The sequence below is a fragment of the Choloepus didactylus genome, chromosome 27, assembly GCF_015220235.1.
Source record: "Choloepus didactylus isolate mChoDid1 chromosome 27, mChoDid1.pri, whole genome shotgun sequence".
Taxonomy (NCBI): Eukaryota; Metazoa; Chordata; class Mammalia; order Pilosa; family Megalonychidae; genus Choloepus; species Choloepus didactylus.
In genome coordinates, this window is record NC_051333.1 from 8,855,553 (window position 1) to 8,870,474 (window position 14,922).

The 14,922-nt window shown below is 36.7% G+C and overlaps 1 protein-coding gene across 1 annotated transcript; it reads left to right on the forward strand.

Annotated features, from left to right (window-relative positions):
- The first annotated feature begins 10,873 nt into the window (after window positions 1-10,873).
- Window positions 10,874-13,546, forward strand: BSPH1 (binder of sperm protein homolog 1). The gene is made up of 3 exons (XM_037819207.1): window positions 10,874-10,898; window positions 12,900-13,031; window positions 13,407-13,546. The coding sequence occupies exons 1-3, from the start codon at window positions 10,874-10,876 to the stop codon at window positions 13,544-13,546; spliced, it is 297 nt and encodes a 98-aa protein (XP_037675135.1).
- The last annotated feature ends 1,376 nt before the right edge of the window (window positions 13,547-14,922 follow it).

Sequence of the window (14,922 nt, forward strand, 5' to 3'; positions counted from 1 at the left end):
AGAGGAAACAGCACGAGTAACCCCACTCGGTGATCTGCTCAGCCTACTGGGGAGGCGGAAGAGGAACTGATGTGCAGTATGTGCTAAATTGGCGATACGTGTGACCCAGAGAAGAAGAAGGGGTTGAGCTGGCAAAGCTTCACAGAGGCGCTTGGTTGAGTGATCTTGTTACAGGACTAGCTAGAAATTTGCTGTGCAGAAAAATGCAGTGTTCCCACTCTTACGAGCAGTTGGATAGTCCTTTGGGATTATGCAATGGTGGGGTGCAGTGTAAAAAGGAGATGTGGGAGTCCTGCAGAGGGTCACAGACTGGACTAAACAAGTTGAGATTTAGCCTGAGAGAGAATCCTTGAAAAATGATTTGTTGCTAAGCATGACGTGATTGCATTTGTGTTTTATGAAGGTCACACTTGTAACTGTCATGGAAGGGAGCCAGGAGGGAGTTATCTATGAATCAGAAGAGCAGTGATCAGGGTGGTTATTATAAAGAGCCTGGGGATAGACAGTGAGGGTCTTGGCTGGAGGAGTGGGGTTAGGGAGGGAGATATTACAACCATATTGTTCTCTATGGGGACTCTACCTACTTCTTTCTCCTTTTACAGAACTGTGTACTGCCGTAGAGAAGTGAAAATTTATAGTTACATAAAAATCTGCATACAAATGTATTTTATAGTAGCTCTTTTCATAATCAACAAAAATTGGAAACAAACACCCCTCAAAGGGTAAATGGATAAATAAAGTGTGGTATGTGCATACAATGGAATACTACTCAGCAATGAAAAGGAACAGATGACTGATGCACTCAACAACTTGGCTGAATCTCAAAGGCATTCTGCTTGTTGAAAGAATCCAGTCTGGAAAGGCTATATATTGTATGATTCCATTTATGAGTCATTTTCCAAAAGACAAAACTATAGTGATGGCAACAAATCTGAGGTTGTCAGAGATAGGGGTTCGGGGAAGGCGTGACTAAAAAGGGGTAACACAAGGGAGATTTGTGGGTGATGAAACAGTCTGTGTCCTGATACAGGAATCTCTGCATGTGTTAAAATTCATGAAACCGTACACCAAAATGCTAGTTTCACTGTATGATAATTTAAAAATCGAATGAAAAGAAATACCGATGTCTAGAGCAATCTAAGATCAATTAAACCTAAATATTTGAAGGTGGAGTGAGGTCATATTTTTCCAACCCCCTCCCCTCAGGTGACTCACCTGCAACCAAGTTTGAGAACCATAGAGCATAGAGGATTTTTTTTTCATTTTTTTATCTTCATTTTATTGAGATATATTCACATACCACGCAGTCATACAAAACAAATCGTACATTCGATTGTTCACAGTACCATTACATAGTTGTACATTCATCACCTAAATCAATCCCTGACACCTTCATTAGCACACACAGAAAAATAACAAGAATAATAATTAAAGTGAAAAAGAGCAATTGAAGTAAAAAAGAACACTGGGTACCTTTGTCTGTTTCTTTAAAAAATTTTTATTAGAGAAATTGTGGGCTTACAGACAAATTGTGCATTAAATTCAGGGTTCCCATATTACCACCCTTGCAATCATTACCTTTGTTACAATTGATGAAGGCACTTCTTTGTAATTGTACTATTAACTATAGTCCATGGTTCAGTGTTATGTGGTTCCAAAATTTTTTGTTTTTTATTCTAGTAACATATATAGAGGATTTTCGATCAATTAAAATTTACCCTTAAGGATTAGGCAACAGTAATTTTTTTACAAGATGAATTATTGATTTTGACAAGGGAAGTAGCTTTGCTGGAGACAGCATGTACTTAGGTGTATGCAAGCTCACTGTTTAGCAGTTTAGCTGCCGCTCATTTGAACCAGCCCCTTAATAGTAAACAAGAGCTTTCATAAACTGATTTTCCTGTTCTTCCCCTAGGCTTTCTCTTTTTGCTTAAGGGAATCATCATCCAACCAGATGTTCAAACCACATACCTGTGAATCCCCTTGGCTCCTCCCTCTGCTTCCTTCCGTGAGTGCAATCCATTAAATCGTTCTGGTAATTTTAACTCCAAAATATATCTCGTCCCAAGCTGCCTTCCACTGTCATCTGGATACTGTAAAATCTCATCGTGATCCCTGTCCCAACTCCATTCAAAGTGATGTTTTAAATAACAAATTAGATGGCGACACTACTCTTCTTAAAACCCTTCAATGATTCTTATTATAACTAGAATCAAATAAAAGTCATATAAATCTTACCAGTGTTTTGAAACATATGGTCTCCAGACTACCTACATATGGATGAAGTGAGATGTGAATTAAAATGCAGATTATCAGGCCCCACATCAAACCTAAAATGAATCTGGATCTTTAAGGGAGTGGCTCTGGAATCTCTAGGTAAATTTGAACATATACCAGAAAGGAAACCAATTTTTAAGGAGCATTAGCTTTGTGCTGGGCACAAAGTGCTTTCAACAACATGTAATTCAGTTTTTTCCACAACTCTGTGAAGTCAAGGTTTGGGTTGGCCAGTCGTTTCATTTATAACCTCCAGCATTGCATTTTGCTGCTTTCTTTGAGTTAAGGGTGATCATGTGACTTGTTTTGGCCAATGAAAGTTGAGCTGACGATGACGTGCGCTCCTTCTGGGCAGATTCCCGCCATCTTGGAAACAAGATGGATCCTTCATCGACCTGGGTTCCTGAGTCAATAAACAGAGCTTCCTCCCTCCACTTTGTACAAGTGGCAGCAGAGAATAAACTTTTGTTGCTGTTAGTCCGCTGATATTTGGGGGTTGTTGGTTACTGCAGCATGATCTGTCACATCCTGACTGGTACCATTTTATTATGTCCATTTTAGAAAAAACAAGTGGAGATTCCCATGTTAAAGTTCCCCGGCTAATAAATGGCAGAGTCAGGATTTCAGACCAGCTCTTGCTGATCTCCAAGCCCAGGTGTCTTCTGGTTCTTAGTCCAAATCAGGCCATATATGATCATGAACTTTTTGGAAGCTTCTAAGTGCAGTGAAGTAATTTCGGGCTATGTTTCTTTTTTTCCTGCCAGCTGAGATAGGCTAGAAACCCTTTTATTAAGAAACTTCACCTCCAATTACTGGGAAAATTTTGTAATAAATATGCACATTTATGATTTTTGTGACATTAACAACCTGCCAACCCCAAGTGTGGCCCTGAACTGACACCACACACCCCTGGAAACAATTATAGGAGCTCTTTTAGTACCTGAAAACAGATCCTGGAAAAAGTCCAGTTTACCTTAATCTGCTTAAACTGGGGATCAGAATTTCACAGTGAATTTTAAACAAAGTTGATTGGGGTTCATCTGAAAAAAGGAGGTTTAAATTTTTTTAAAAACATGGGAATTTTAAACACAGTTCTATTTTAACAGAATTTCACTTAAATTGTTCCCAAGGGTGAATTCTTGAGAATGAAAAAGAATTGGGAGGCATACCTTTTCTGACAAAATCATAATATTTCCCAATAGATAACGTTCTTTTCTGATTAAGACTTCCAATAAATCGTCATAAAGAAAGCCCCTTTTGCATAGATATTAGAGGACCACATTACTTTTAGGTGCATTCCTTAATTCTTTTAAATTAAAAAAAAAAACAATCTCTTTGAAGCTCCTATGGAGTCATCATTCTTGTTATTTTATCTTTTAAAAAAAAATTTTAGAATTAGATCACTGGGGTCTTTTAAGAGAGCTCACAGAGAAAAGGAGCCCACAAAAGCTGAGAGAGAGATTTTGGAAAGAGGCTAAGATACGTAATGCAGTTTGTCCCTGGGAGAAGCTAAGAGCTGACATAGACCCAGACACTTGGAAATGCAGGCAGGAAGAATTTGGAGGTGCTGAGCTAAGAGGTGAAGCCCAGAGTTTACCCCAGAGAAGCTTAAGAGAGCACCCCCAGACACTTAGAGAGAAACACCCCAGGAGGACCAAGCAGAGAGCTGAGAGAAGCCAAGAGAGGCAGAAGTCCAGAGACATTTTGGAGAAAGCCATTTTGTAATGGAACCCAGGAGCAAAGGACCAGCAGATGCCAGCGACATGCTTTCCAAGCTGACAGAGGTGTTCCAGACACCATCGACCTTTCTTCAGTGAAGGAAAAGCTCATTGTATCCAATGAACAGGAAGTTCTACGAGTTCATTATAGAGCTGCAAGAACTTTGGCAAATCAAACACTGCCATTTAGTGCTTGTACTGTTTTGCTGGATGCAGAAGTATACAATGTACCACTGGACTCTCAGTCTGATGACAGTAAAACTTCTGTTAGGGATCGCTTTAATGCAAGACAGTTCATGTCTTGGTTACAAGATGTGGATGATAAATTTGACAAATTAAAGACTTGTCTTTTAATGAGGCAACAACATGAAGCTGCAGCTTTAAATGCCGTCCAGAGATTAGAATGGCAGCTCAAACTCCAAGAACTTGATCCTGCCACCTATAAATCTATCAGCATTTATGAAATCCAGGAGTTTTATGTTCCCCTTGTTGATGTTAATGACGACTTTGAATTGACTCCTATATAACGGCCATTCCTTCTGGTTGGTGTCGTCCTAAACTGATGAGGCTTGAGCATTATACTGTGGAATACTGCCTTTTTACAAAAATACTGATATTATGCCTTCACAATTGTTAGGAAAGTTTGATTAAAGTTGGTTATGTAGTAAACACTGTCATTTTATAAAAAGTGAGGAGAATTACTTTGGATCTTAGATCCAAACACAATTTGTAGCTGAAACTTGTTATTTATATTGGTGAAAGGTAATTATTGTGTTTAGGGCATGACAGCAGACTATGGTAGATATTTAAAATGTGGAGAATCTGCTAACAGCGCTGGAAGCTGTTAACAATCTAAGTAACAAGTTAACCACTAGTATTGAAATCTCTTTCAGGTTTTATTAAAAATATATCAGTAAACTGAAAGGTTCACTTCCTACCAAATAGTTTCTAAAGTGGAAGAAAAACTTGGCACAAAAAAATTCTTCAGTTTAATATCTGTAAATTGTACAGGTTTCTTTTTGAAAGTTTTAATATTGTCTTCCTTTTTAATAACTTATTTTATACATATTGTGCAGATGTAAATCTTGTAATTAATGGTCAAAATGTATACAAAGGGATTGGTAGTCAAAACATGTACAAAGAGATACTTGTAAAACTGTTTTGTCTCATGTATTATTGGACCAAAGTTGTAGTTTATATGGAGTGTACTAGTAGTGAGTTCAGGTAGCAAATCTTTTAAATAAAGCATGCATGTGTTTGAGTTAGCTTATTTTCATCACCATAATTGTAAAGATTGTGACTTAGTTGTATTGCATGCTTTCTATAATTTAACTCTTTCCATAATTAATGACTAAAACAGTGTAATATGTTTCATACTAGTCTTCTGTGATAGTGCCTATGACTTACTATGTTGGACATATTATTTAGGATTAGGCATACAAAAAAAAACTTAGCTCTTTTTTCATCACACAGTAGAGCCTGTTTCTTCCCCCAAAAATGCCTTTGAGTGAAAATTCTGAAATTGTAAATGTCTATTTTAATACTCAACTATGAAAGACTCTGTGAATATATGTAAATATGTTTAATAAATTTTATTGGTCATGTTAAAAAAAAAAAAAAAATTTTAGCTAGTCTAGATGCGCCATATCCTCATTTGCCCAATATCACTCTAATGAAATTCATGAAATCTTGCATCTTTCATGATACGTTCAGTTTCACTCTGTAGTCAGAAATTTTTGAAAGCAGAACATCCAACCATCTGCAAGGGAATGAGCCACGGGGTGAGTGGCAGAAAGAATTTCTAGAATTCAGCAGAGAAAGATTTGAGCGGACTAATGTTCTAATTTTATAGCAGTGATGATAGTGTGCTACTTTTGTACCATGATGATTTTGCATCTCTACACAAACGTAGTGACACCTGTTTTTCTAAAAGGGCAGCATGTACCCTGTAGGCTACCTTGTACTTGTCTGTCTCTATCCATGGGAACAGGTCTATGATGGTCCTTAAAAACAAAATCGATTTCTTAATTTGACCATGGAACCCATGCCCTAGCTCCCTGAATAAACATAAGAAATCTAGGAAGTGGATGCTATTATAATTCACAGGAAGGAATACAAGATTAAATCCTGTGAAGTAGACTGATTGAGGAGTCACAGCAAGATGTCGTGGCCTATTGAGTCCAGAGCTCATTGTTCGATCCCTCCTTTTTTTGGGCTTGGCACAGGCTGAGCACATGGTGGCTCAACCCACATTTGTTGGCCAAGTGACTGATTGATACACTGACTGAATGAGTGCAGACCCTTTCATCCTGGGGTCTTCCCCACATACTGGAGCCATGTGGGCTCCCTACATGCTTTGGGTCCTCACCTGAGAAGTAGGACGTATACAGTAGAGATTAACTCAGCAGACTTGGGTTGTCCCAACCCCGCACATCCCAAAGGAAGGTTTGGCCCTTGACTCCTTCCTAGGAGATAACTCTAAGCCCTTGGAGCATCCTGCCTGATAAGGGTGACTTTGTCTCCCTGGGGCCTTGGGCCACACCTGATGGTTTACACTAAGGATGCAATGTATGGTGTGCACCTGGGGTTCTGCAGATCAGTTTGACCTCTACAGGGTCCAGAGACAGCGATGCCTGTGACTGGATCTCAACAAAAACCCTTGAAGCCAAGGCTCGGGTGAGCTTCCCTGGTGGGCCATATTTCATGTGTATTGTCACACGCTGATTCTGGGAGAATTAAGCTCTGTCCCTACAGCTCCACTGGGACAGGACAACTGGAAGCTTGTGCTGGTCTCTTCTGGTTTCTTCCCTATGTGCCTTGTTTCACTGCTGATTTCAGTCTCTGTCCCTTCGTTGTAATAAACTAGTGTGAGTATAATGGCTTTGCTGGGTTTTGTGGCTCCTTCTTGCAAATCATTGAAGTTGGTCTTGGGACCCCTCAAGCACAAATGTCTTTGTTCATGTCCTTTATGTTGGTTCTATTACACGATTCCGTCCTTCAAGATCACAAGACCACAATGTATTTCTCCAACTCTCTCTCCAAAGCATATACTTTGCCAACTTTAGCATCCCTTCTCCACAATGAACGCTGTGTGGATGCAGATTGACTTAATTCCCAGTAAATTTAAAAGGTTGGAATGGGTGTAAGCACAAGTATATTTTCTCTTTCTAACTTTGGTTTTAAAGTACTAGAGACATCATGATACATATTTAAGAATTTCAGTTAAATAAGTGCAACTTACAAAATAGGTGAAGGTAATTTTAAGGTAGATTTGTAGAATTACTATCTTTTTATGCTTCTCATTAGTTTGTCATAGTTCAACATTAATACTGCTTATGCTTCCTGTTTTCGTCAGTGGTTGCCAAATTTTGCAGCACATTGGAATTTCTGGGGATCTTTTTCGAAAAGAATGTTTACCTGTGTATATACTGATTTATTTGATTGAGGATGCATCCTGGGCAATCGGATTTTTAAAGCTCCCCAGATGATTCTAATAAGCAGCAAAAATTGGGAACCCCTGAAATGGTCCATTATGGGTATTCATTAAATAACATGTGATTAAGGAAAAATTTTTGGTTACAAAACACCATGGCAGTCAGGAGCGTTTAGTTGAAAGACAAATTGTGGAATGAATAAACATGAGCAAATAGCAAAATACTCATCGGTAAACAAAACATACACTACAAATAGAAAATTAAATGCATTGTTCTCTAAGCTGTAGGATACAAAATTTATTAACTAGTCAAAAAAATAGAGTCTGTTGAATTTTAATATTTTAATACGAGATACAACTGCAATTTACATTATAATATGTATGAATTCTCCAAACCAAACATGACATTTGTAAATGTATTTGTTGGTAAATTATGCTTTTTAAAATCTTATGTAAATTTAATGAGTATTAAACAGTGTGCATCTCCTGCTATTTGGGGAAAGTCACACTTTTTCATTCTATACTTTTTCCATATTTCATCTGATGATGAAATTATGATGTCATTATAAAATTATGACTATTTTTATAAAATTATGACTAAAATTTTTATTTAAAATTATATAATTTTTAAAATTATATACTTATATAATATACAAATTTATAAATATATATTTATAATTTATAATTAAGTTTTATAAAATTTATAAATTGTATACATTTATAAATGTTATAAAAATTATATTTTTATAAAATTATGACTATTTTTAAACACTAACAAGTGAACTTTATAACAAATATTTAACATTTAATTAAGTACATGCTGATTTAAAATTAAACAGCCTTTACATAAGACCACTTCAGCAGAAAACGTGCAGAAATGAAAACAAAGTATTCAGGTTCTAAAGAGTGAGGAAAGTAAAGATTACAGGTTTAGTGACTCATGAATGAAAAAAGTGGGAGAGAAGTGCCACTTTAAGGAAAAAGGTAAGGCCATGAGGCAGTTTCTCCCATCCCAGGAATATTAGAATATTTGCACTGGGAAGGACTTGGCTGTCCTAAGGTTCTCTCCCCCATTTTGCATGTGAGCGAACAGAGCAGGTTGGTAAGTGGTTGAACCTGTCCCTGAATGGGTCCACTCCACGGACCATTCCCTTGTGATATAAAGGAGCCAAGATAGCTGCTGCATGTTGGTTCTCTGCGTTGTTTCCCCTCATAGGTGGTCCCTTGCACCGCAGGCTCTGGAAGATCTCCCAATGAGAGGGACACCCCCTCCCCTTTCCAAGCAACCGCTGGCTCCCCAAGAAATATATTGTGTGTTACTGCCATCTAGTGGTCAAATCTTTCCCTTGCTCAGCTCAAAATCGCTACACCTCTCCAAGTGGACTCATTGCTGCTTTTCTAACTTTACAGAGCTTAATTAACTTTTCTGACCTTCAGTTCTCTTGGATGTAAAATGATGGAAGTAATGCCTGCCTCATAAAGTAGTTGTGATAAATAAATTAAATTGATTGCCCAGTCCTCTGGAGTGAAGATTTGCCCTCTAGCATGTTTTCTGAGGTGATACTTGTGATGTTTGGCAGCATGTAGACTTCACATTTAGTTACCCTGTATTGAATCTGGTGTGGTGTGATAATTCTATTTTCTCTTATTTGTTTTGCTAAATAAATTTACACTTTTCTAGAGTCAAATATATATATATATATATAAATATATATAAATATATATATATATATGTATATATAGTGCTCAGTACATAGAAGATCTCCATGCATTTAAATTCCCTAGAGACTCCAGCAGTTGCATCCTAAGTTTTCTCTCCTAGAAAGTGACAACTCCAAAGGCATGACTCTCTAATAGTAGAATTAGGTATGAGTGAGAAGTGGGGGCAAAAAATATATACAATTTTCCATATCAGAAACACAACTGAGCCTCCCTTAAAGACTGACCCAGATCTCACTAGTGACAGACAATAGTGATAAAATGATGATGATGATGATGATGATGGTGACGACGATGATTATGACGATGATGACGATGATGTTTATGATGAGACCTCAATAATTATAACATTGGTGATAACAACAGCAGGTAAGCACCAAGTGCTTGCTCTGTCTCAGCACTATTCTAAGTACTTTATATGAATAATCCAATTATTCTTCATAACAATCCCATGAGGTAGGTACAAGTACCCTCCTCATTTTGCAGAGAATAATCTGAGGGCAGGGTTGAGTCATGCAGTCAAGGTTACACAGCTAGCAAGTATGTGTTTTTACTACAATAAAGATTGGTAAGATATTTTCATTTTTATTTTATTTTATTTTATTTTATTTTATTTCATATATAATGAAATGAATAATTGTTTAAAATTGTGTCTTTCAGACGAATATTCACCAATTTTAGGTGAGTTGATAAAAACTTTTTTATTAGTTTATTTTTAAATTTTGCCAATAAATTGTGAAGACATTATATACTTTTTTTCTGGTAAGAAGTCATATATTGCATGAAAACCTACTATTTTATGTCTAAGTTCCATGTTAAAATTAGTTAAGGAAAAAGAAGAGAGAAATAATAACTTTCCTAACAGATAAGTGCTGCTAGCATTTTTGAATAATAAATATTTATAATGTATAACTACATAATATGATTTTATTTTTGGAAAAACAGTCTTATAGGAAATCAAATAGAAAAAGCCTTTTGTCACTCAAGGATGAAGTGCAAATCTTTCCATGTCTTTTATATGTTCATCTTTGTTAATGCCTATATGATATTACAAAGCTATATTTTATTTAAAACTTCCCTTCGTGATTGATATCTTTAATTGATTCCTATATTTTGAACTATTATTAACCATACTGAAATGAACAGTCTTAATGTGAATGTCATTCCAACTAAAATTATGAAAACACAGGGTAGTCTATGTGACAATACTAGTTAACATTATTTTGGGGAGTTCAAACATATGTGATATTATAAAAAAAATAATTCATAAACTTATGGAAAACAACAGGAAAATTATTTTATTATTGTATACTTTAAAATCCCCAGGAATGCTAGTAAAATTATTAAAGTTCATCTGGTAATGTGGCTGGATACAAGATAAACAAACATACAATAGTCAATAGCTTTTCTCTGTACTGGTAAGAACGAGCTCAACATTGATAGAAAAGTAAAACATTCCATTTACATCAGTGACCAAAATAATTGGGAATTAAATCATCAAGAAATCTATAGGACTTACATGAAGTAAATGATAAAATCTTATTGAAGAACATAAATGAGTTTTGAAAAATAGAACATGCCATGTTCTTGAATGGAAGAGATATGAAATACAATGTCACTCTCCCCCAAACTAGCATTTTAATTTAATGCAGTTTCACATGAGTCCATTTCAAAGTTGCAGAACAGTGAAATAAATGTCAGCTTCAAATTTTGTTTTTCAGAAAATATGATTCATTTTCCAGAGGTCACAGGTAAGTTGATCAGAAAACTTTCTATTAAAGTGCTTTTAAAAATATTTTGTAAAAATAGGGAGCCAGTGATTTATTTCTGCTAAAAATTTCTTTTTCCCTTTTTTATAAAATGCAATGTAAGCACCTAATAAACAGATTAAAAAAAAAGGAGAAATAGAAATGACCTTGCATTTTCACCAGCACTAAATGTTTCTACTTAAAATTTTCTGCCTACTAGGTAAACACCTGGTTTTAAAATTCATATAGAAAAAATGTCCAATAATATTATGTGATATTATGAACAAAAATAGTTTTGGGGTGGAGAGATATCTTGTCTCATCAGATCTTTAAACATATTATAAATAATGTCATCTAAACAGCATCTAAACAGCATTATAGCCTAGGAAGAGTCAAATAATGTTACTGACATGTAATATTTTGTGATGCTTGCTGGCTCCAGAGCTGCTCTTTTTACTACCATGCTATGCTACTGCTCTAATAAATTAAAAGAAAAAAAAAAAAGATGGAAAATATAGAATGGATCCTGATATATATAAGAATTTAATACATGACAAAGTTTTCATTGTATTTCATGGGGAATGGATGGTTCTTAATCACCAATATGTCATTATTGAATATCCATTTGGAAGACAATGTCATTGTACTCCCTCTTGCATCATATACAAAACTAAATATCTGATTAATTAAATTTTAAATGTAAAAGAAACAAAATCATTTATTTTAAGAAGAAAATGTAAGAACAAACAGGGATAGCCTAGGAACCAGGGGACCTTTTTAAGCGACCCAGGAAACTGAGAAACAATAAAGATAGGCTTTTTTTCTTTTCCTTTAAAAAAAATTATATAGCTTACTATACAAGCTCCAAGAAAATGTTTTCATACATATGACATAACAAAAGCTTACTTGCTATAGTATAAACAGACGTCTACAAGTTGATAGGAAAAAGATGAATATCCACAAGAGAAGAAATCAATGGATATGAATAGGCAGTTCTCAAAAGAGGGAAACTAATTAGCCAATATGCATCTGCAAATATGTTTACCCTGAATCATTATTGAGGAAATATAAATAAAAGTCAATCATGTATCATTTGATGGAAGGGTAAACACTGAAGTATCTGACCCCTCTGTGCTGGTGAAAATTCAGATTAAAGAGTACTCTGACATTGCTGGAGAAGATGAATGGCTATTGTCCTTTGGGAAAGCAAAACCCATCAATATTAAAAAATTACATATGCTTTGACCTAATAACCTTATTATTTTTGAGATTCTACTCTATAGAAACAAATGCTTTAATACATAAGAATTCACCTACAACTGCGCCTATATTTGCAATGGGGAAAAATCAGAGTATGGGAAATATTGACTGAATTGTGTGAATCCATACCACAGAATAGAAATCAGCATTACAAAGAAGCAGTTAGAGCTACAAGTTACTTTGAAAGCATTTCTATGGTATAGTAAGTTAGAAAATCAAGGTATGGGTATATAATATGATTCATTTGAGGTGAGAGGCAAAAATCTGTGTGTGTGTGCCTGAGCCTGTGTAAATCTATATCTGTAAGTGACTGAGCATGAAGAAAAGGGTGGAAAGACACAAACATTGTGCACACACAACTGTGTGTATGTGTGTGTATGAGAGCATGAGTGTGATGGTGAAAGAGGGTGAAGAAAAGAGAGAAAGAGAAAAAAAATCAAATTTTTTTGGCAGCTTAAATGCCCACATTTATGTTCATAAGCTTAGGATAGATTTTTAGAACTGGAGCCAAATGCTAAGCAACTTTTCAAGACAAGTTTATGTCCTGGAAAAAAAATGGTGCAGGGGCAGGAGTAGAAAAGAAAAAAACTTTTTAGTATTAGAGGCCCAACATCACTGCTGTTCTGTGATGCAATAAGGTTCACTAGAACCACAGGCAGTAGATCTGATTTAAGAGTGTGACAACCCTAGGAGGAAATTAACTTTCAGTGCCAGGGATGGATGAAGACTTTTTGTTTTATCTAGATGGCAAGTGTGTCTTTCCATTCTCCTATAAAAATGAAACATTCTATGATTGCATCAAGTTCAAAGCAAAACACATGTGGTGCTCAGTAAATGAGACTTACCAAGGATATTGGAAATATTGTGGAAAAGAAGGTGAGTGTGTTGCCTCAGAATATCTCAGGTTGGTTGGGGCTGGGGTTGGGTGAGATCCACGAGATGGTTCTGAAGATGGAATCAAAAGCCAAGAAAATTGTGAAAATAAGGTACACGTGGTTCTCTGACAGTATAAAAGTTACGATGCACCCAAGATATATTATAAGCATTTCAACCATATTACTTTGAAAAGAAACCTTTGTGTAAAACATCAAAGTAAAGGGGATCTCAATCCCCCACCAATATTACCATGTGCTTTTGTTGAAATAGCACAGAGCAGATGGTGCTGGGTGAGGAGCAAAAGTTGTGTGTGTGTTTGTGTGTTAGAGAGAATAGAAAAGTTTCTTATTCTGATTGCTTCTTTCTTTTTGGCAGACTTTGCACAGTGTGTGTTTCCCTTTTGGTATAGACGCATGATCTACTGGGAGTGTACCGAAGATGGGCAAGCATTTGGGAAAAAATGGTGTTCATTGACCCAGAATTATAACCAGGACCGTGTTTGGAAGTATTGCTGATTGATGGTGAGATTTATTTAAGGGATGGTGGTGGGGATGTGTGAACCTGTAGTTTTTGTCTGGGGAGGGAGGATCTGCCTGTAAAAAAATTGGGTTTTGATTATAGAGACCTGAACTCATGCCTCGGGGTTTCCACTTGCTAATTTTGTGAAGTTGGGCCTTTGGGAAGAATAATTGATAACCGAGGTGGGACATGCTATAGTCGTAGGTGTTAAAGCAGTCAAGTGAGGCTCAAAGAAGTTTAGACATGAGCAAGTCGAACAGGGCAACAAGGCTGCAGAGAGCTGGTGCCCTTGGGAAGCTGAGAGGAGAGCCCTGTGGCCGGACTCCAGGGAATCCATTGGAAGTGAGATCGTGGGCCAGGCTGGGAACTTAGGAGCTGACCCTTGGGTGCAAAGAGAAGCCAGAGCACTGTTTGATAGGCAGATCCGAGTTATAATCCAATTTAATTTTAAGGCAGGTCCCTTTGGCTCCAGGAGGAGAATAAATGGGAAGAGGGAAGGGCAATGTGCTGAATTCGGTTAGGAAGATTTTCCAAGACCCCAGGCGGGAGCTGGAAGTTGCTTTGGGGTTGTCAGTGACTGTGGAGATGGGAAAGAGCCCAAGTCTTAAGTAAAAGAAGGAAAAATAGATAGGACGTGGTGGTTAAATAGATTTGGAAGATCAGAGAGAGTGGGGAGAGGATGGGATGAACAATGGGTGGGTTTGGTGGCCCCATTATGAGAAGAGAAAATGCTGGAGAAAGAGCAAGTTGGAGGGACGGGGCCAGGGCAGAGCTTGTCGTTCAGTTTTTCTCCTTTAAAGTGTGAGGTACTTGAGGCCATCCAAAGAGTAGTGCTGAGCTGAAAGTTTTTTTGCTTAGTTATGGAGCTCAGAAGAGACCTACAGGCTGTGGACACTCTTATGAAAATCCTCAGAAGACAGAGGGTATGTTAAGTGCACTGTTTTGCTTTTACGTGGAGAGGACAAGATAAACAGCCTGATGAATTCCCATGCACTCAGTAATTCACATTTTGCCATTCTTGTTTCATCTGTTCCTTCCCATTTCTTTTCCTGCTGGATTATTTTAAAGCAAATCTGAAATATGATTTCACCAATGAATATTTCTGTGGTATTTGAGGCCAGCGTATGAATGCAATTGCCCTGGCAAAGTGTGGAGTGGGGAGAGAAGAGGTTTTGGAAGGACACCTGAGGTGCCTTGATTTAGAATACACAGAGGAGGAGAAGTTCCAAAATAAGATGAGAAGGAGAAACTAGAGAGGAAGGAGTAAGAAGAAGACAGTAACATGTAATATCATGTTTGGAAGTATCTTCCAAAGAACGGAGTGACCAATAGTAGAGAATAGTTGTGAGGTCAAGTAAGATGTGTAGTCATC